General features: G+C 30.1%; 1 protein-coding gene across 7 annotated transcripts in view; it reads left to right on the top strand.

Moving 5' to 3' along the window:
- The window catches only part of LOC121127585 (vinculin), a 65,743-nt gene extending 64,191 nt beyond the window's left edge, over positions 1-1,552 (top strand). For all 7 annotated transcript variants that reach the window (XM_040722997.2, XM_040722998.2, XM_071893216.1 and 4 more), the window contains 2 exons: positions 504-719; positions 784-1,552. In XM_040722997.2, the coding sequence (XP_040578931.1) occupies positions 504-719; positions 784-1,032 (465 nt within the window). In that variant the 3' untranslated portion in view covers positions 1,033-1,552. The remainder of the gene's footprint in view (positions 1-503; positions 720-783) is intronic.
- Positions 1,553-24,335: the final 22,783 nt, after the last annotated feature.

Genomic DNA, 24,335 nt, shown 5'->3' with positions numbered 1-24,335 from the left:
TTATTTGACTATTTTTAGGAAATTAGAAGGTTACTTATAAAAAAACTGACGGAATCATTGTTAATCTGTGTTTTTATCGCCAAATAATAGTCAAGTCTAAAAATACAAATCGGTTGGGCCCTAAGTCATACATAACTTTGACTTGTATAAAATTGGAAAACTTATGTTTAACTATAAAACAACTCAATATTTATTTTTTAATGAATATATTTATTGACAAAGCAATAGTCAATTTAGATATATTTAAATTGTAGTCACTTGATTATTAAAATAATATATACATTTTGATTGTTTGTTTCTTACTTAGTCATATTACTTGTGAATTTATTACAACCAATTTAATAAATTATTAATTTATTGTACCAAAAACAAAAATGATTTTGCAAAGAAGCCAAACATGGAAAAAATCAAAATCCTTTTTGTTTAACATAATACTCAAATATATGATTATTAAGAAGCAAGGAATTTATTTATCTCATTTCTAACTTAATTTATCTCTATAGTGGGATCACTCAGACAATGAAATAATTGCAGCTGCTAAGAAAATAGCGTACTTGATGGCACATTTATCTGAACTAATAAAAGGTGGAAAAGGAACTAAAAAGGAATTGATCGCCTGTGCCAAAGGACTTGCAGATCAATCCGAAAAAATTACAGAATTAGCAAAAGAACTTGCAAAGCATTGCACAGATAAGAAAATACGAGTCAATTTGCTTCAGGTAATTATTTTTTAATTTAATAGGTATTGTAGCAAAGATGCGTTATCTTAACTTCTTTTCGTAGGTTTGTGAAAAGATTCCAACACTGGGAACGCAGCTTCGAGTTCTAAGTACGGTAAAAGCCACAATGATGGGAGCAAAAATGGACTCTGAGGAGGATCAACAAGCAATGGACATCCTTGTTTTCAATGCACAAAAATTAAATCAAGCTGTGAAGGAAACAGTCCGTGCTGCAGAATCCGCATCAATACGTGTTAGATCCGATGCTGGTTTCAAATTAAAATGGATTCGTAAACAACCATGGTTTCAATAATGTTGAAATTTGAAACTTTTATATGTATATATGAGAATTATAATTGTTCATATCTATGTACTCATGCACATGGGTGCATCATTTTTGTGCTAGGTTGAGAATTCTTTTTTTTTTTTACTCTAGTAGTATAGCAATCCTTCAATTTTTGTAAAAACAAAAATTATAATAACTAATAGTTAAACACTTTCAATAAGGAGATATTAAACCAAGCAGAGAAGCGACCGAATTGAGAGAGTTAAGATAAGAAATGAGGTTTATATACATATATTTTTTAATTGCCTAACTTTATCTTTAATAACCTTATCAAAAATGATAATTTTTTAACATCCATTTATTTATTCACCATCCCTGTTCCTACATAGTGGTCTGATCTTTTTCATGGCATAAATCTTACCTTGAGCTTACGTTTTAATCTTATGTTATTTTTTCCCTTTTATGGAGAAAGAAAGATGATAATGAGTGTCTGGAAATACAGTGAAACATATTTTGTATTAGTAAATAAATTTTTAATAACCCAAAATCAAAGTCTAAACTATTATTCTAAAAATTGTCTTTAAAATAACAAATATTAAAATAGCTTTTAAGTTCTTGAATTATAAAATAATTCTTTAAACAAATGTTGATAAAAAAGTTAGAAGATACTTGAATATAGTGTTCTTCAGTGTACCAGTACTATGCCAAATTAGTATAGGAAACAATAGGTACATGTAGATGAAAATAATGACATAATCTCTGAAGTTTCTGTGCAACGCTCTTCCTCACCACAAAAATCCTAAAGATGCCTCTTTGAATGTAATTTGTCTTATACTTTAATTCTAAAAAGTATCAAACTCTCCTGATATCAATTTACCTTCCAAGCATTGCTTTGCTTTAGGATGTATCATTAGTCAAAAATTCAGGTTCAGGGCATACAGGGTAATTATATTGCAATTTACCGATTCCATTTCTAAATTCATAGGATTTTCCTTGGAAAGTTATCCACTGGAAAATTTATGTCTTATGATATCCATTGTAGATTTAGAATCAAAGAAAGGATCCCCAAGCCATATAATTCTTTTTATTTTTAAAAAGTGTTTATAACTCTTTTTATTGTTGTCCAAGTCTGAGATATGGAGTTCAAAAAAACAGTCTGAGCTGAGCATGCCAAGAATACAATTTAGAGTTATACAAAATCGATCTCCATTCAAGTTTTTTTTTTGTTAAAATAATTTTTTTATATTCTACAATACAAACAGTGTAAATACATAAAGATAGATAAAGGACAATTACGTTTTAAAAAAAACATAAATTAACATTATAGTTCATATTTTATATCAGGAAGTAAAATAACCTGATATAAATTAAAAATTCTTAATATCAGCTAACGTTAATAAAAACGACGATGTCTTCTTATTATTGATTTCATGAGATTAAAATATTGCCCAGACCTTGAAGGAACAAATTTGATGATATTTCTGGCCCATTCCATAACGAAGATAATGACAGAGGGATTTTGTTAGAAAGTGCTGAATATCGAGTAGTTGCACTTATCATTATAGCTCCTAATTCTTCCACATGTAATGGAGAGTAAATAGTTAATTTTTTAGCAATCAATGATTTAATATTTAATAAAGCAAACTCCATGGTTTTGTGAACAAAAGAAGTATTTTTATTTATCTCATAAGCTCTAAATAATATATTTGCCTTTATTAACTTAGAAGAAATATCCTTTGTCACACAAACGTTGAATTGGATAAAATATTGACTACTCTCAAAACTGGGCAATCAGCAAAAGCGTGTAGGTTAGCGTTGAACACAAAATCGCAGTTTTTGCACCGACAATAAAATTTGATATTGTCAGTGGATATTTGAAATTGTGTCGTAAATTTGGTCCCGTCTTAAATTCTAGAAATTGATCGGTGAATTCTTCGTTTGCATGAAGGAGAAAGATCGAGAAGTATCATATATTTATCTGTCACAGACTTCACTTCCACCGATAAATTTTGGCAAAAGCTCATATTTAGAACCATGGTTTTGAAGGAGTAAAATATTTAAGAGACCTCTCAAAAGGAAGACAGAATCTTCCACCACAAAAGATAGATTCCTGGCTTAAGTCATGATAACTTAAAATTTTATGATGAAGAGCAGTCTCCTTTAATAAAAACGGATTCCTAAACTTATTAACCAAAGGCATTTTAGTCCTATTTTCATGAATTATATCAATTATTGAATCTGAGTGATAAGTAGGCCTTCCTCAAGAGGAACACTTCTCAAATTGTATAAATCAATGCGTTTTTGTAGAGATAAATGACGCCATTTTTGGATCTGTTTGTTGACCACCATATCCGTCATTTTTCTATTCATCAGGAAGCCTTTTTGTTCATCTTTAATGTTTTGGTGCAAATGGGTTCAATTTGCTTAGCTAAAACACCAGACAATATTCTGTAAGCTTATTTAAAACTGTGATGGGGCTCCAGTGATTGAAATCAGTGCCATCACCCTTTTTAGGTATAAGAGACTTCTCCAAGGATTTTCCTAATTTCTTCAGGAGCAAGAGAGAAAATTCGCCCAAATAGTCATCCGGACCCAATGCTTTTGAATCCTTGAAATCATTCATTATATAATTTACGATGTTAGCCTTGGTAAATACTCCAACCTTTGAGGGTCTCCTTTTCTTCGGGAAATTGAGTCTCTCTCCGCCTAAAATCTTTTAGAAACCTTTTATGGAAATATTGCAATACTTCAGAAGGTTTTTCGATTGTTCTATTGTTAACAACAATTTTTTTGCATTGAAGTGGTTGTATGATTATGTTTGCGAGGTAAATATTTGGTTCTCAGAATGGGATCGGTTTCGCGATCTACTTTTCTTCTCATTTCAGTTTCAAAAATGTCAAAGATTCTGTATAAATTCACCAAATCTGTGGTGTATTTTTGTTTAAAAATAGAGGAGCTATTTAAAACTCTTTCGGAAGTTATTTGCCTTTTTTTTGTGAGATTTAATAAATTTTTAACAACAATATGAGACAATTATTTATAAGCACATCGAGAAGGCAGAAAACTAAGAACTTTTAAAAGATTGGATTTTAAAAACTTATTGAAAATACATTCCCCAAATATCAATTTTGGAAATTTAAACTGATGACTGCGGGGAATAAAACGAAGAGTTATTTCAATAATTTTGTGATCGGTCGACGGATCTGGTGTATATGAAATATTTTTTACCAGCTTAACAAAAATAGATGATATTAAGGCTAAATCAATTCTTGAAGATCTATCTCCACTACTCCAGGAAATATTATCCTCTGGACTGAACTTTTTTGTCAAATCCACAAAATTAAACTTATTAATAAGTTCCCTCAATATTGCAGTATTTGGATAAGAGCTCGCTGGCTTATCCAGATCTACATTGAAATCTCCAATCAAAAGCATGGGAGAATTGTCAGTAGTTTGAAAATTTATAACAGACTGAAAAAAAGTCAACGACTTGGAATTTGGCCATACGCATTTATGACTGAAAAAAGTACAGCCCGAAACGGTAACAATAATTTTATGCCAATGACTGTCGATTATATATTTTTTTGCAAATATTGGCCTTGGAACTCTTTTGGAAACAAAAGTTAGCACTCATCTCTTATCATTCAAGTTCTTGTTCATTAGACACATCAATATATAATAATATCTATATTTTGTGCAAAACTCAGCTTAAGAGTACAATCCGCAACGAAGATGTTTTTCGAGTATTTTAAGAGCCGGGATATAGGTCTTGCGCTCCAGGCCGCTCCAGGATGGCAGAAAATGGAGGACACAACAATATTGTCACTGAAATATTCTTGACCGGCGTGCCCTTTGAAATTGAAGCCAAAAAGTATCAGGAGGTGATAAAAGAGGCCTTGAAGCCCTGTTTGAATGACAACAACCCCGAACGGGATTACTGTTGGCAACAAGACTCAGCACCTCGCCATATGGCCATAACACCTCAAGCTTGGTGCAAGGAAAACCTTGCTGATTTTTGGGATCCAAACTTGAAATGATTTACCGTATTAAATGACTTACGAAAAGTAATGACAATTATAGCACTATATTTTTTTCCTATTTTTCTCAGAATGGGTTCCACTTTTATTTATGAATGAATTGTGAAATGGATAACTTTAAATTCATTACTCAAATTCTGAATATGAAATACAAGAATAACTATTTCCAACTCATTCAAAACAATTTCTTGAACAATATTTATTTGATCAAAAGAATAACTCACAATTCTTAGATAAAATTTAAATTTGGTATCGAATTAATAGAAACCATTTGCATTATAATTTATTTTTATATTCATATATCACAAAAATTTACATTGTATTTTATTGTCAGCTTACGGAATTTCAATGATCTAAACTTTGATTCGATGAGTTTAAATTCACCTTTGTTAAGCTTCAATTCCAAAACGATTGTTGAATAATAATTCCATAATTAAGGAAATAATTCAATGGGCTAGAATTAGCTATCTATCAACTGATTTTGGGACTTTATACATCATTTTGGACAAAGGGTTGATAAATGAAGGTCACAGCGTGATTTGTTACATAATTACAGAATACAAAAGGATCATAGGATCATGAGTTAAAATAATAAATATGATCAAATATACGATAAAGTTATCAAATTCAATTTTATTCTTCAACCTTGAGATCTGCATAATAGATTAAGAAGGGATATTGAACTTCCACTATCAATATAGCTACGAATCTAAACGAATAAAATCCATATTTTTCAATTACTGAAATTAAATATATTATTGTATTTTCATATAAAGTATTGACAGATTTCATTCGATTCTACGTCTAAATTATAGCTATTCCCAGACGAGTCAGAGTCCCAAATACAGCGAGTATCTGGCTATTAGAACACATAGTTATTTTATTAGAAAGAAAATGATGCAAGTACTAAAGCATTGCAAAAAGTCCAAGATAATTTTAGAGTGTAGTTTGAAAAGTTGATAAAAGAGACTTCATACGATCATTGGCTGGAGTTAGAATCCGAAGTCTTCAAGAATGAAATAGTAATAATAAGAGTTTGTGAAAAAAAAGTAATACAAGGGTGGTCTGAAAAGTTTCCACAATCAACGTGAAGATGTCAGCCCTCGTAAGTAAAATCTAATCATATTTATTAAGCATCTGTTGACAGTTACTTACCGAAGTTTAAGGGATTTGGGACAAACAGTTGTTATGCAACAGTATCAGTGTTTTTGTGAAAGAAATTTCTGAATATGTGAAGTTACAGACGGGAGAGATTACAGAGATGGGAGGATCACTGGGAGTTTTTCAAGAGATGCTTGATAGATATGGCTAGCTGATATTTAATATTGCTGCCACTTCCACCCTAAGGTCGAGAACTTTTCAGACAACCCTCGTATAATTATTTCTTTTTTAAACTCTTATTACTATTCTTTATTTTTGAGCTTAGAACACATGAATAGATATAAATATTGTGTAGTTATATGTGAGTTGATCATAAAAAGAGAGAGTAACACTGATGATTTATTTTTTTCTATTTTTTATGAAAAAATTCTCTTTTAACCGACGCCTAATTACTCCGGGCAATGATGAATACAACCGCTACTTATTTTATAAATGGATAATAAATAACAACATGAGTGTGTGTTTTGCTGGATAGAAAAATAAGAAAAAATTGTAACTAGATCAGTTGTATCTAGTATATATACACTAGTATGAGGAACTAAATTCGAAACATTTATCCCAATTAACTTTTACATGATGATTCTCATAAATCCTTCAAGTTAGGTCTTCTTTTTTTTCTTCAATAGATTACTTCTAGATACAAAATGCATTTATCAAAATTTTGGGTCAGGATGTCTTCTATACCATCAAAGATACAACATGTGTAAAATTTAATACTTGCAGTAAATTTTGTCCCTCTTCGAATTACCTTCATTTAGAATAGAACGATTTTTTTTTTTTGCATTAAAATACTTTCAAGAATAAGAGCTTTAACTCATATTTCATAAAAAAAAATGCATTAAAATTTCTTATTTCAATATTTAAACAGTTTCATGTTTAATTTGACACTGCTTCTTGATTTAAAAAATACAATTCCAGGTCAGGAAGGCTAGGAAAGTGTTATGTGTACTCCGTTCTATCAGAAACAACAATTAAATGTTGGTTTGTTGTATCAAATGTGGTCCAAAGACACCATTGATGCAGAACGCAGAGGACGTCTAAACGAGGCGATAAAAGTAGAAAACATCAAAAAAATCCACAAAATCTTTTTGGATTATCGTAAAGTCAAATTATGTTAGTTAGTTGACATTGCAAATATATCAAAATAACGTGTTGCCTTTACATTGCAAGAGCATTTTTCCATGAGAAAGCTTTTTTCAATGTAAGTTCCACGTTTGCTCATTATTGGGCGAGAAAAAAAAACGTGTTGATGATTCTGAACAGTGTTTGGCCATGTTTAAGCTGAAAAAATTGTATATGTGACAAAAGGGATGAAATATGGATCAATCACTTCACTCTGGAATAAAAATAATTGTCATCTGGGTGGGTAGCAACTGATCGACCTCATCCAAAGCCCCCAAAAGTAGAACAGTGAGTAAGAAAGCTTATGGCCTTGGTATTTTGAGATGTACATTGCATAATATTCGCAGACTACCTTAAGACTACCAATAACAATAAACATTATAGAGCGTTTGAAAGATAAAATCACAGTAAAATCATCACGTTTGAATAAAAAGTAAGTGTTGTTTCACCACGAAAACGCACCGTGTCACAAGGCAATCAAGATCATGGCAAACTACATTAGTTGAACTTCGAATTGCTTACGCATTCACCTTACTCTCCAAGTTTGGCTCCCAGCCAAAAAAAAATGCCTGCCGGTAAGAAATTTGGTCCAATGAAGAGTTTATACTTGAAACTGATGACTATTTTGAGGCAAAAAATAAAGTCTTTTATAAAAGTGTTGTTGAAATGATTGTGATTCTCTGGATTATATTGATATATTAAGCCAATTTTGATAGAAAAAACGTGTTTTCTTTGTTAAGCTCGGGACTTTTCTACCCATGTATTATTCAAGTGTTTATTTTTTTCTTGATTCAGTACCTCTGTGAAAAATTGAAACTGTTGTAAGAAAATTTATTAACAATTGTCTGAAACTAATAAAGTCTCGAATCTTAGCTTTCCAGTCCAAATCAAAAAATATATATATTATATGTGAATTGGACATAACTATACATTTTATAAGTAATTATTTTATTCGTATAAAAAGTTTGTGATTATTTTTATGTCTATGAAATAATATAATTTTTATTTGATCTCCAGTGGCCTCCAAGTAAAAATAATTTTTTTTTTTCCTAGAGAAATAATAATAATCATATATTTATATTAATGTGGTAAAGGGAATGTTTGGTTAACAAAACATTTCAAAAGACGCCTTCCTTTATAATTAATAAAACAAGTCAACAAAAACCATCAAAACCTCGAGAAACATGAAAATAACAATGTAAAGCCGGAAATTTATATTTGATGGTTTACGTAGAGTAACATGTTTTATTGCAAAATAAATACACTCCTTGTAAATTCATCCCCGAAAATGTCATCTCATATTTTCAAAAGGCATATTTTGTGACATCATACGACTTATGTTTCTAGTAGTAATGGATCATCCTAAGACTGATTTCTTTATCATTCACCCCCTCAACTTTTAGTTTAATTTTGTATCTGTCCAATTTTTTTTTCTTTTACCATTCAACGGTGTTAAGGACAGATACATCGATACTACGGTCCTAGCTATCTGTATAGCTATTCTTCACTCATAGTTCGGATTGACAACGTAGAAAATAATAAATTATAGCTAGAACATACATATAATAAGTAATAAGTTATAGCAACACTCCTCCACTTTAAACTTCAGGTATATTGTCTCTTTGCATGAAGTTATGTTGAACATCTGAAAGGACTAGTAACAATCAGCAGTTGTAGTTATCATAAAAAACGATAAGAATCAGTCATAGGACTGACAAATTTTATCAGGATCGGACTGTAGTTTTTTTAGACTAATCCAACACTAGTTTCTAGATTACTTAGATATTTGTGGTAGTGCTTTACAGGGAGGACGTCGAGTGCCGTACTAATTGCTAACGTAAATTTGAATATGGCGTTTACTATTTTGATGTTGTCTATTTTGGGGGCCTAAACAGCCAAGTTTTATAACAAGGAAGCCCCTTCTTTCATTAATATTAAGGAAAGTTGTGAACTATTGTATCTCGAAATAGGACCAACTAATAGAAGGAATTTAACCTTACAAAATTACTTAGTATCTGAATAAATAAATAGTTTTTTAAATCACGCAACCTCTTTATTATAGCCAATATTGTTTTCATTAGATAAGTTGTATTATTTTATCCTCAATTAGTTAAAAATAACATATAATTTGCATAGAAAGTGAGCATTCGTCTTGAACAGGAAACATGCCTTCAACTTGCATATTTCTTATAGCCACCGTAGTAAAGCATCTGGTTGAAAGTTAAAGGATAATAAAATATAAAAATTCTTGATAAGTTACCACCATCAAACATGGAAAGGCATAATAAATGCAAGTCAGCTATACCAATTTATGAGATACCTCTAAAAATACTCTATATTTTTATTCTAGTAATATCTGATGAGTTCTAATATACAATTGTTATTGTTTATATACGTAGTAAATCCGTTCATTGCTCTAAAAAAGTTGTTTGTTCTCTTCATTTTAAACATTAAGATTTTGAAACATAAACTAGATGTACAAATGGAGAACTAAAAAGACGTATCCTAAGAAAACATGATATACCCTTTTTAGGATTGAAAACAGACGAAACAATTAAACAAAGGACTAGTATAATGTCAATGGCTGAAGTGAGGGGTAAAATGGGAAAGTAAGGAAATATAATTAAGGATGCAAATGTTCTTGAGGGATGATGATATTTCAAATTACTTGGATCTCAAACAAAAATTAGATATGAATTGTCTACCTACAAAAATAATAGTAGATTGGGTGAAATACGAAGCTTGTATTAAGCTTCAAAATGAGATATTTGTGAATTAATATCATGCATTCAAAATATAAATAAGTCATCCATATAATCAGTAAATCTTTTGACTAAGTTATTATGTCTTTCCAAATATTTTCAATGTCCTGTAAATGAAGTCATTTATTTTCTTTTTGTCCATATTATCCAATATATTTTACATTAATATGATTAAAAGCTTTGTAATGGCACAAAATGAAAAAATAAGGGAAATGTATATTCAATGTAGAAAAATAATAACTCTACATTCCAGCGAAAAATGATGAAGTTGACCTGATTTACTATTAAGGATCTATATTTATAATAAATATTATTACTCAACACTGATATTGAATAATCCATTACAGGATTTTCGAATAAAAAAGTTTGCAATAAAATTGAAAAAGAAATTATTAGTTTACTCCAACATGGTGTTTTATGGGTTAATTAGTCCACAAAAAGTGATCATTGATCGGTTTAATCATGAGTTATTCCAATTGAAGAACATTCATAGCAGTCACATCTAAGTATAATGTAATTAGTAAATATCAGGAAATTTAACTTGTCAATATCAATTATCTAAATCAATTTGAGATGATAGAAATATAACCCCAACTTCATTATGAGCCGTGCCTTCACTTTGAGTAATGGCGATAACAACCATTTTTTTGCATTATAATATACAAAATATGGACTAATGCATGCTTAACATGTTGACTAATTCACAGTAAGGTTCTTAATCCATGATATGGGTCGAAAATTTAAATATTAAATGTACATATTCAGACAGATATTCTCTATATATGTTATATAAATTTACTAGGAAGGATGAGGTATCCTTTTATAATAAATTCTTCAAAAGTGAACCACTAACATGAAATCATCTTGGAAAACAAATGAGAAACACTATTTTAAACACTTAAATTAAAAAAGGCTAATGAAATCAATTTTAGAAAAGGTGAGATATGAATTACTTAATGTGAAGTCATCTATAACTATACAGTTTCATCAAGAGACGCTCTACTCCAATAAAAGATAAATATGATGGACTAGGAAACTCATTACTATCTCCTGGATATTCCCTCAAAATGAAGTTTAATAAGAGGTCCTTCCTCCATACTCATTAATAAAGGCGATCTGTAATTAGAAGATAGATCTAAACAGAATAGAAGGAAATCCTCTATGAAGAATTAGCTCATTCTTCGACATTAATTAATCAGCCTTTATCTTTGCTTTTGCTGGACTTTTTCAAATTTTAAATACGAAAACTGAAATTTTTCGACAAAAATTAAAAAATCTAAAATTTCATAATTGATTACTCAAATCACAAATGCGAGTTTTCAATACTTTATCTATATATTTTATCTATTTTATTTAGTAAAAGTATCAACTTTGAGCCGCAACGTGTTCTTCAATTATGATGCAATTTAGGACTTCAGTGAAAACGCTCTATTGTGAGATGATTAAAGAAAGAGAAAAAGTGATTATGTTTGTTGATTGATGTGAAGGAGTAGGGATGAACGATAGTCGATAGCAGTGGAAGAACAATGACCTTCAGAATTTAATTCTATCTCTCAAGTTACCAATAAGCTCCACGGATTCCATTCTTACCGACTATTAAACTGTATGATTTCGTCATTTCTAACCATTTTAATCAAAGGAGTTAAAAAGTGGACATTTTGTTACTTATATTATGCCTATTCACTATTATTATTATTAGGTGTAGTAGAAATAAATCAATTGTTCCAAATAGATTTTTTTAGTAATGTGCATCTCGCATTGTACAAGTGCGATCGGTGTAGGCTAAATGGCCTCAGAATATAGATTTCGAAATAAAAAACCTTTTGAACAGTTTTGTGATTGTTTGAATTAATATTATTTGAGTGTGCGTCAAAGATGGACACGTAGAAAAAGGAAATACCCCTTATTTTTTAGTGTTCTCTTTTCTTTCTTTTTTATTGATAAAGACGAAAATGCAAGGCAGAGGGCTAAAAATGTGAATAGTGTTTATGTTCCTAATTTTGTAACAGCAATCACGTGTCATTTTGGCTTCGTTTAATCTTTTCTGGTAATTGTGATGCAAAACACTCTGGAAATCCAATTGTTGAAAATGTTGATAAATAATGGAGTCCGATCGTCATTTAAGCACTGTTTTTATTGACAAAGAGATATGCATTAATGGGGGGGAATTAAATAAGTAAATCCATTAAAAATAATCTATAAGTAGAGGTAGAGATTATTTCTCTACAATAGAAGACAAACCAACTGATCGTCCTCCTGAGGATACATTTAAAAATCTAAGCAAAGAAAAAATGTATTATGTCAAAGATCACTCCAGAAGGGAGAAAAACATTATGGAGCTGTCCAAAGGATAAATTTGAACACAATGTTCAAATAGGAAAAGTTTTTTGTTACTTTAACAGAATCTCATGGTTTATAATGCTACTCTGATTTTTGGCTTTACAAAGAATGAAATTGTTGTGGCTCAAGCTCGGTATGGTTTATATTATGTGTTTTTCTATACACATGAGCCTATAGATGTGTGCTCTTGGCTACTGATATTGAAGAAATTATACACTGTTAATATAGAAGGGTCCAATGGTAAAATGAAACATGTATGAAAATAAGGGATATTGAGAACTATAAGATAAAAAAGCAAAAAATATTTACCATTACCGCAGACAAAACCTTCAAAAGATTTGATCAAAATAAATTGGGAGAATGGATTTCAAAGTTTTGCAAGGTCAATTCTGAAAGAAAATTTAAATACTACAAATCGGTTTGGAAAAAATAAAATTTCAAATATAAAGTGACTTCAAGCATTCCTCAAATTATACCCGTTGACGAGTGTCTTGTCAACAATGCCAAAAATGCTTTCAGTTTGGGCACTCTCGCATGAATCATAGTAGAAAACGTCTACAAATTTTAGAATACAGATCTGTATTTTTGCATAAGATCAAAAATTCTGAAAAGGACGCAATTAAAGATAAGAAAAGTTCCAAGAATCACGTTGCCCCTACAGTTGTTTCAACGAATGATGGGTCACCAAGTGAAGCAGTTTCTTGTATTGGGCCTCCTTCACTTATCGAAAAAAATAGTGCAGGTACACACGATGTTCCTAAGGAATGTGCCATTGATTATAATAGAGAGTTGCATAAAGATAGGAAAAATAATGAAAACAACATCTCTGACATTGAGGCAGTAAGGATTGATAAGGACACTCAAAATAATACTCAACCCGAATCAAAAATTGGTTCTCCACTTGTCATTAAAAAAATTCACATGAATACTTGGATCAAAGGATGGTCAAGGAACATGCCATTGAAAAAAACCAAACAGTTGTGTTGAGAATAAAGGACGGAAAAAACAAAAAAGTAAGAAGTCCCTTGTCACTTAGAAAATCAAAAAGGAACCAACGTGACATTTCTACAGAAAATACTGTAAAATTTTCTTCCAATCCCAAAAGAACTGCATCATAACTGACACAAGCAAAAAGTTGAAAAAAAACAACCCCATGAACAGTCTAAACAACTATGATTTCATTTTTATCTATAAATGTTAATTCTTTTTAAACCTTGGAGAGTAAATATCGTCTCTCTAGATTTCTAAAATTCCTTAACTTCCCTGAAGTTATCATTTTATGTGATACAAGATGCTACTTGGATAACCACTTACTGGACCGTATCTTAGACACCCTTTAATAAAGACCTCTTAAATCCTAAAAAAGGTGTATCTCTACTGATTGAAAAATCACTAAATCCCAAACACGAATTTAAATGCTCACAAGAAAATCTTGTGAAAGTGCGACGTGAAGCAGTCCAAGATAATTTTGATGTAATTTAGCACTATGACACTAATATTGAGGATTCTAAGTTTTTCAATAACGAGCTTGTGTCAATGTTATCTCCCAGATTTGTTGTTCTGTGGGGAGATTTTAACATCAATTAAAATAGGTTAGAGTTTCCAAGAGGATTTATATTTTGGTATTTTTGGATTGTATTTAGGATATACCATCAAGCCTCAGTGGCATCATATCCTAGTATCTATTACTTTGTATAGCTTGAGTGCATCTTTATGAAATCTTTTGAAAAAAACTAGATCGATCTTTGAAGATACAGATATCTTTTGTCTGTCAATAGAAAAGAATGTATGAGAAAAATTTCCTACTGATTCCCCAGCGTCAATAAATTTGAAGGAAGAGATAATAGACGAGAGAGCTTTTGTAGCTCAAGGGTTGAATTAGCCGATTTATTTTTTGAACAATGGGCTATTCTGGCACAGCTTTTCAAACTCTGAAATCGATTAAGAAGACCCTGGATGTATTAAGTTTGTTTTCCACAAAAACAGGATTAGCCTTAAACTCTGAAAACATAAGTCCCTATCACATCTTAATTGAAATGCAGTGGTCAGACTTTAAAAAGGCTGAGGAAGTCAGAATTTTGGGTTCTTGGATTAGAGGCAGCAGCTTGGAAATGAATCTATAAGATATTTATAAAAAATAAAGAAAAAAATCAACTTTTTCTCTTATCTAATTTTGAACATGCGGGATAAAATCAAGGCCTGAAATATATATATATAATACCAAGTCCAGTGCATAATTCCTTTTAAAATGTTAGCATTCTTGAAAATATCAAATACGGAAAGCACATTTTTTAAATTTCACAAGAAAATATATCTCCAATAATAGAATCTATAACCAATGAGATTATGGAGGCCTAGGCATTCTCAATTTGTTTGATTTTTGGAAGTCTCTCAATAGCATCTGGATTCGTAAACTATGATACAGTGAACATTTCTGGTTGGAATATCTTAATCATATTTTGATACGGGAAAGATATCAAAATGCCTCTTCTGCAAAGAAATGCCTGAAAAACAGATCACGTCATGTGGGAATGCGTTCAACTACACTTGACCTACATGGGTATAATACAACTAATTCAAGAGTGAATTGTAAGAAACTTGGAAGGATCGACTTTTTGACAACCAATAAAAACGCTAAAATTGTCGCCATGATCACCAAGGCTCAGTATATTTTATATAAACTAAGGACTATGAAAGACAGTGATTTTAATGGACTAATTCCTATTTTAACTTTGTACTGGAGTACATTAAATTGTATTTAATTTGAAATTTTAATTTAATATCGCTTTTAACTTTCTAGCTGAGATGTTTTATTATGATATATTTGATGTGATTTCGTTGTTTTTGCTTTTAATATTTTTGAATAATCTTTAATTACATAACGAATTTATCCTAATAAAGGCCAAGAAAAAAATTATTAAAACTAATGGATTTTTTTACGACACCTAATACTTTGTGACACAGCTGTTTCTAGTTGATTTCACTGATCTTTACATAGAAGCTGCATACTATATTTAATATATTTTTACATGCATTCCTTACTTATTGATAATTATATGTATGTATTTATGAGAGTTTTATAGGGTTCGAGCTATACACATAAAAAAACACTACTAATAAAATCTTATAATTATAAAAGTATAGTTATCCTTGTATGCCTATATATTGAAACGGTAAGTGAAAAAACAATATAAACTATTTCCATGCTTTTAATTAAAAAGATAAGAGTGCAGATGTCTATCTTTCAGAACCAATATGATTTCTTTTTTAAAGAATAAATATCAATTCAATTATTGGTAAATTGTAACAAATATTGGTCACTATCCTTTTTCACACTATGGATAGAACTGAAAAAGTGTTTAGTTAATTTAGTTTATTTATATATTTTTTATAGTTTATCAGCTTTTTCAGAAGACAGTGCACATGATTGGGGATGTGAAAATACCCTGAAATCCCAGTGAGCATAAAAACTATGTCTCGGTTAATGTCATAAAAAAGGGATAACTTCGTAAGATGAATGATATTTGTAGGTCCTCAGAGATTTCGATTGGCAGGTACGTCAGTAAATCATTGTTAGATCTCAAAATTCAGGTATGTTCTTATGAAACAGTGGATGGATAAGAATATAATTAATATTTTAATATCTGCTAAATAAAAAAAAGCATATTTGTTAACATTTTATTACAATAGATTTGAAAAAACTTTCTCTATTTGGGATTGTCGATCAATGAAGTTCTAAGAAATATTATCTTTATATAAAACTCTGGTAAGTTGAATACATACAGTCAAATATGGATATAAGACATTTGGAGATAATAAAAATACCCTTATAGTCAACGTTCTCTCAATACCAATTTTTCACTACATAAAATACTTCCTTTGCAAATTTCACCAAAATACATAAATAAATCTTTAATATTATTGCCTCAATCAATATTAAATAAATATTATCCATCTAATTTTCTTTTATAGAAGATTGGATCATACTAAAAGAATTCTTCCAACAGAAGTTGTTAAAATTGGAAAATTGATACCTGGCATGCTTGCTAAAAATTCAATAACTGATACATCTTTCTCAACCTTGAAACAAGTGTAAAAACGTATCGAAAGGTAAACCACTACAGATTCCCATTTAAACAACTTACTGGTTCTACAAATTCACAGGGATTCAGTCAACAAAATTGATTTTCCACATATCAGAAATAATTTCATTGACAAATGTTAAAGTAAAATTAATATTTTTGGCCATCACAATAAATAAATATTCGTCTAGTGTGTTTTTTATTTTAAAAATTTAAACTCACGTCTCTTTATTTCTCTAGAAACTATTAATATTAATTGAGTCTACAAATTATTGATTCTAAAATGTTTATCGTAAATTTTTGAGTAGAACCAGTCTTAAATAGCGCAGAAGTTATAAATAATACTAATTTGATCATATTTTCCCCCGTCTAGTAAAGATAACTCATTTGTATTTTTCAAAATTCAATTACTATTTCGAACCCTTAATACATAAATATTTTTTTTTTTTTTTTTTAGTTTTTTCGATGTTTTAGCTATGCGAGAAGATTATGATTTGAATATCTGTCAGCGCTATGAATAGGGGAAAAATTCATTCTTCAGACTACTATTTTCAAAAAAAAAAACGAACAAGCTAAACAATACACCGAAATTTCATAATTGATAATAAGTTTTGCTCCCACCTTCCCTTCACACTCTCCAAAAATGTCATCCCCATCTATATAGATCCACAGAAAGAGATCACTATAGTTCTCTTTGGCTATAAAGAAATTAGAATCTTCGACATATATAGTGAAAAATTATAAAGAAAATAAGTATTAACAAAAATAGAGTTAAATATTTGAATACTCCCCCGAAAAATTGAATTAAATAAAATCAAAGAGATTAATATAGACAGAACTCCTTCAAGTAGGATTTAATAGAGTTTGGGGATCGAACTCATGTCACCCTTAAATATATTTAACTTAAACGGTGTTTTGCATGTTTTGGAATTAAAAATTACTGTGTATGTGAAAGAATGAAAAATTGTATATTATTAAAAAAATACCAGAGGGCACCGACATTGTAGGGATAAATAGAGCAGAATAGAAATAAAAAATGAAGGTGGAAAAGAAAAGAAAAGGAGAGGTGTATGGAAAGATAGGAGGGAAATGAGGTTTTATTTCGGTCAAAAACAGTCTCTTTATGACCTTAGAGGCCCCAAAAAGTACCATAGGAATATCCTTTGTTATTTTATACACCTACTTACTAAATTTCAGTCTGATCTGTTTGACTGTTTTGAACTCCATGGGTTATAAATATACAAGTAGTAGTACCCGGCATTACCAAGTAATGTTGTGTTGGTCCTTATTTATTCGGTCCAGTCCCTTTCTAGTCTAAGCACCGGTTCTATCGGTCCTTAGGACCACTAACCCTTGGGACCATTCCTTAAATGTCAGTCCTTGGAATTTTTCATAGAAATATCGATGGTTTATTAAGGCAAATAAGATATATGAAATATGTATAAAGATTATTGCACTTATCTTCCAAAAAAAAAAATCATTATAATACGAACATATTATATTGTTACTTAGTTATATAATTTATTTTATTATATAGCTAAAGTTGATAAACCTGAATAGAAAAATGCGTGCAAGGAGAAGGGAGGGGGGTGGAGAAAGACTTATGATATCATTGTTTAAAATACTGATGTGAATATCAGCTGCCTGCTTTATTATGATTTTTGAGGGTATAACGAAAGTAATTATTAGCAAAATGTTTAATGAAGATATACTACGTATAATTGACTTAGAGGGTTTTTATCCGTTATAGTAGATTTGAAAACGTCACACTCCATGAAACTGTAATTCATTATGAAACATATTCTCCGAATAATAACTAATGAAGCGACAAAGTAGAGTATTTCGAAATATATTTGAAGTTCCAAGTTTAAAAAGAAGGCTTTATAATCTACATACTAAAAAATAAACCATGATACATTTATGTTAAATATACAAAATTAAACAATTAGAATCATATAACTAATAATAACAATGAACTATAAATACAGAATATTGAAATAATAGATTGATCCAAATAATATTTTCTTGGTCTGACATCGGAATTCAGTAAATATGTCATAATTTTAGGTTGCAAAACACAAGCCAGACGTGGAGTTTAATCAAAAAGATCATCACCCTTTTTTCCTTATGTGGAAGTTGCTGTATACAATTGTGCACAGGATATATATCTCTACCGATGAGATCTAAATAATTATTAATAATAAAGTAAATGGCAAAATCATAAAATTAGACAATAAAATATGAATAAGAAAATGTTGGAATTAAATCTATCATAAAGATTTAGAGCAAAAGCTAACTATGTTGTAATGTCAGGCGATATTACTCCTTATTAAGAGCATCAAAAATATTTTCCCCCCGGTTATTTATGCTTGTATAACAACATACTATTATCATGAAGTATACACACAATTACTTATTATAATGCTACACCCAACAAGTACCCCGTTATTGTTACCATTTAAGCAATTGTTTTTGCCTTTTATGAATTTTCTGAACACCATTTCTTGGAGATTATCAATCATAGGTAATCATAAAGTGATAAAAGAGTAATATTTATTGACTATGCAATGTTGGAAAACCTAATGATCATACCCAAGTCTTTAAGTGAAGAAACTAATGTCAGACAAACTAGTTGAGATCCATCCAAAGCTACTAACCCCGTTGTTGTGACCATTTAAGCAGTTATTTTTCCCATTTAATGAGTTGTGTATCATAATTTTGATATTTTTAGTAAAAATAGAATCAAATTTTTATGGTTAGATTTTAAAAAAATGAATACTTACTCTTAGATGGTACAAAATTCAGAGTTCCATTTTATAAATATTTTATACTTTTTACTGATAACTTTGATCGTAATTTAGTGTGGATGACTCAAAACATCCTGAAAAATATCACAACTTCACAATTTACATTGGGGGTATTTCTATAAATTACCAACATCCTCCATTAATTTAATGATGGTTCCTCGGGAAGGGACGGATTTACCTGTGTATTTCTCCATAAATTTTTTGAACGTAGGATGATTAGCAATGGATAAGGTTATATTACCTGCAATAAGCATCTTTGTGAGATCAGAGTTACAGTCTGACTTGATGTATTTATCCTTAACTGATTTTATAGATGAATACCCATGCTCTTGATATGAGATGAAGATAATGAGTTGTGTTTAATTCTAGACAAGGGGCTAAAGGCACATTTATATCAACAAATCTGACAAGCCATCTGTTTCTCGTTCGGTAAGTATTTCCAAATTCCTGGGCCTCTATTTCCAGAAATGGAGACAGAAGGAGACGTTATTTTAGGCATTTTATTCAGTTCTCCATCGACTATCCGTATCTAATATCATATTAATATTGAATAATAAGAGCGGGAATTGATAACGTTCATGATAGAGGAAGATGTTTATTATTTAGTAAATGATACCATAAGTATAAGGGGAATGACTATATTGAGATTCTTAAATTGGATAATGCTAATAAAAAGGTACCGCTGCTTGAAACTCGAAAATGAAAACATTCGTGAAACGTTTATACACAGTGAAATAGCTTTTTGATAAAGGAAGGATACTTCTCTACTCCAAAAACCGGCCTTAGACAGTCAACCACTAAAAAGTTGTTTATCATGAGTAGGACTTATCAATTCTTATTCACTTTAAATTATCCACTGATAAGTGAAAATGCTTCAAGTTCCCAAATACTACCATATGGTGTGGATTTATATTAATACACTATATTATTTGCAAAAAAAAAATAATTAATAAACAAACAGAAAATATATTTATGAATAGCATATGCCATTTTACACAAACCATACAAATATATTTTTTGTATAGGAAACCTTCATATCACATAATCATAATGGTTATAAAACTAGTATATTTATTGGTTTAAATAAATAAAATATGAGCTATTTCATTCCTCAGGGGCATCCGCAGGTTTATACTTATATATGTTTTATGAGAACTCGGTTTTGATTAAAATTATATTTTTTAGAAAAAAATTGATATTAAATTGTTAGGAAAATTTTTTCCAAAAATCAACAGCTTCTTACAAACAATTTATTTTTGGGAAATAAATTTCAAAAATCCACAACTAAAGAAAACATTAAATTTTTGGAAAAAAATTATAGAAAATTAAATTTTTTGAAATTAATTTTCAAAATTAAATTTTTTGAAAAAAAAAATATTAAATTTTCTAGTTAAAAGCCAAAATTTCTTAATGTAAGGGGTTGACTCCAGAGGTCAAACCCCTGAGGATGCTTCTCCTTTTAGTTGTTTAGAGTTTTGTAAAATGTAATTATAAATAAATTTTCTATTAAATGGTTGGAAATATTTTCTCAAAGTTTCACAGAATTTCATATAAATGAAACAATGAGTAAACAAATTAGGCAAAATAAAAAGAAAAGATATTAAAGGGAAATGCTAGACATTTTTATGTAATATATGAATGGTAGTAAATTTTGTTTTTGATGGCTTGCAACATAATATTATGATCCATATACATATTCAACAATCTTGTTATTAACATTAGCAAATTTGCAATGGGGTCAAAGGTACCTTTTGGGGGGCATTTGAGCCCTTTAAAAGTTTCTGAGGCCCCCTCCCCAATTTTTTGAACATATTTTATATATATATATTTTTTTTTTTTTTTGTTATCACATATGGAATCCAAAATGGTCAAATAGATTAGTCTGAAATTTAGCAAGTAGGTGTATAAAATAACCAAACATGTTTCCATGATATTTTTTTGTCCTCGGAAGTCATTAAGAGGTTGTTTTTGGCCAAAATAATGCCTCCATTTTCTTTTCTCTTTCTATATGTATATACTTTTCTCTTTCTCGCCCTTTTTCTCTTCTACCTCTGTATCTTTTCTTCTACATTCATTCTTTGTTTCAATTTCCCTGCAATATTTTGGTCTAGACCGAAGTCTCAAACTGTGGGCCACATTTTAAACGTTTTTGAAGTGTAAACCGATATTCTTCCAACTCCAGTTATAATAGTTTTAAGCATAAGAAAAAAAATGTTTTTTTCTATCATGAGAAACATTACCTAATTTCAATGATAAGCCTAAATCAAGATGATTCCATTGGGATCCCATATAAATATATTTTATTATAATATAAATATTATTTTTTAATTAAAAAGCAAACATCTTTGAAATCGGTTGAGTTTGAGCGGTGGTATGTCCCACTCAAGTTTGAGGATCTTTCGAAAAGGATCCAAATTTTGAGACAAATTATACATTTTTGCCGATTGAAGTCAATAGTTGAAATGTTACAACATAATAATACGTGTTTAGTATTGATTGGTTAGATAATAAAAAAATATGTGTGTTTTTTGTTTTTTTAAGGGGAAAGTTGATCTATTGATCAAAAAAGGACTGACGTCTCAAGAAATAACTATTCAAATAATGACGTTTTCTAAATTTATTCAAAAAAAGCTATAGGCAAAAAAAAAAATCGGTGAAAATTGCAGCTAAGTTACTTTTCAAGTGCAAAAAAATGGATGCTCAATGGAATATTGGAATTGTAAAGAAAAGAAAATTATTAGAAATTTGTCTTTAAATTCGTTTGCATATAAATTTGACAAATAAAAAATAACGTTTAACTAAAATATCTGTTATTTTTCCTCACTCTTTTTTTCATCAAATGTCTATTTTCAATTTGTAAAATGTAATGAAAATAAAAATCTGACAAAACGATGCATTTTGGACATAAAATTATTAAAAACTTGAACAGTACAACAACATTGTATTTTTATTTACGGAACATTTTATTATATAATTTTTGCAATATTTATTTTTTCTCTCTTTCATTTCTAGATTTAAATAAACATCGGAGTTGGAACTGAATGTTAGGAAGACTGTAGTTCTTCTTCTGGGCATTTAGAAATCTGAAGACAAGTCCGAAATTGAGGGTTCCTTGATCAAAATAAAATCAATGTTTTAGTTATAGAAGGGGAGAGGAATAGAGTGTCACATTTGAATATAAAAACTCTAAATACTTTATCAAGTTTATATTACTTCAATGGAGGAAATTATCTTTGCAGACGGAAAGAGATCTATACAATACCGTTTGAATTCCCTCCGTAATACATTTTGCAACTGCATCACCAGGAGTGGCGTTGTGGGCACTGGAGAAAGAGGAGGAATGGCTCCATATTTTATTCCATTTCAACTTTATGGTGGAACTCAAGAGACCAAGAAGTCAACTAGGTGGATGCCTTGTTCAGCTTGGTCTTACATTGCCAAAAATATACAAGAAGGTTATTATTAATATGTCCTACAACCCAGAAAAGGAGTGGCGATCAGTGATCTCCAATAGCTCAGTGTTTAAATGCACAATGATTGGAACAGATCTATCGAATTCGGCAGTATTTGCATTGTCTCCTTCTTGGGGCTTCTCAAAAAATAATATGGCGATTACTCTCATGTTTGAATCGAGCTCCACAGTAGATGTGATAAGAAAAAATATTAAGAAGAAAGCTTTCTTTAGACCAAATGAAAACCATGCAAAACTGTAATTGGAAGCTATGAGTAATGGTATTCTTACAATTCATGACATGGATGGGAAATTTTGATATTTGCTACTTAGATTTGCCAGTACCATGGCATTTAAAGAAGACATATAGCCCTACAATTGGTTCTGACTCAGTATTAATATGTAAAAAAATCTAGATCCATAATCAATATAGGAAAAAATAATCATACAACCGACTAAAATTGTCAGAGAAGAAAATAAATTTACGACTTAGTTCCAAGTTTCAACAGGGTGTATTTTCTTTTGTACGCCTTGCAAGGACTGTGAGAGGATATACAATTCAGTCTTAAATGCCTTCGTGGAGTGGCAAGCGGTATCTGAGCACCTATATTTATAAAGTATAATGCTGAGTCGTTGGGAGTGGTGGGCTTGTCATAGAACCATATGAAAGCTCATATTTTGTTAGGGATTTCTCTGCAAAGGAATTCCAGCCCTGAAATCTGTGAAGTAAATTATGCATTATTAAGTTATAAAGCTCTTATAGTAAGTCGACTTACTTCTGGCTGTGGTGTTCTTTAATAAAGTCGTCGCCAGGCCAGGGGCCAGGAAAATAAGAAAGTCGGAAAGAAAAATTGAGGCTTGATTGAGATTTAACAAAATAGGTAATGCATCCTATATAAATACCTTGTCCTTGAAGTGACGACGTCAAATCTTTGACCTTAAAAATTTCAAACATGGTACACTTCAATTTTTCTCAAATTTTCATGAAATGGCTGTCAACATATATTAATTAATTTTCAAAAAGTTTAGGGGCTGCTTTCAAATTTGGACAACGTTATAAGCAAAATACTAAGGATGGGATGTACAAAACTAGGGTACAATATTAGAAAAGATAATTAATTTAGAATTATGGCGAGAAAAATGAACACTAATTTATATATTTTAATATAAGTTATATAGATTTTGTAAAATACACGGCAGCTATTTGAATGATTTAAAAGTTTGTAATCATAAAACATAAATCCGGAAAAATATTCGATTAGTTTCTGAGGACTGTGTCAAAAAATGGTCGTTAACATGAAGTTATATATCTGGTCCATGCGAGGAGAAGCTAAAAAACGAAAAACCTCCCCAAACTGCCATCAAAAACGACACAATGGTCTTAATTTCTTCTAACGAAAGTGATTCGGACGAACCTAGCATTCCCAAACTTGCAGTTTTGGACTTCAATAAATGTTTATCTGTATTAGAAGAAAGTCTTACAAAAAGGGTTAGTCATATGACTCCAAATATGTCCAAGAAAAGGCACAAAGAACATCGAAAGCCATTCAAAACAAATTAATAAATAC

The sequence above is a fragment of the Lepeophtheirus salmonis genome, chromosome 13, assembly GCF_016086655.4.
Source record: "Lepeophtheirus salmonis chromosome 13, UVic_Lsal_1.4, whole genome shotgun sequence".
In the NCBI taxonomy this organism is placed as follows: domain Eukaryota; kingdom Metazoa; phylum Arthropoda; class Copepoda; order Siphonostomatoida; family Caligidae; genus Lepeophtheirus; species Lepeophtheirus salmonis.
This window is presented reverse-complemented; position numbering and strand designations above follow the sequence as displayed.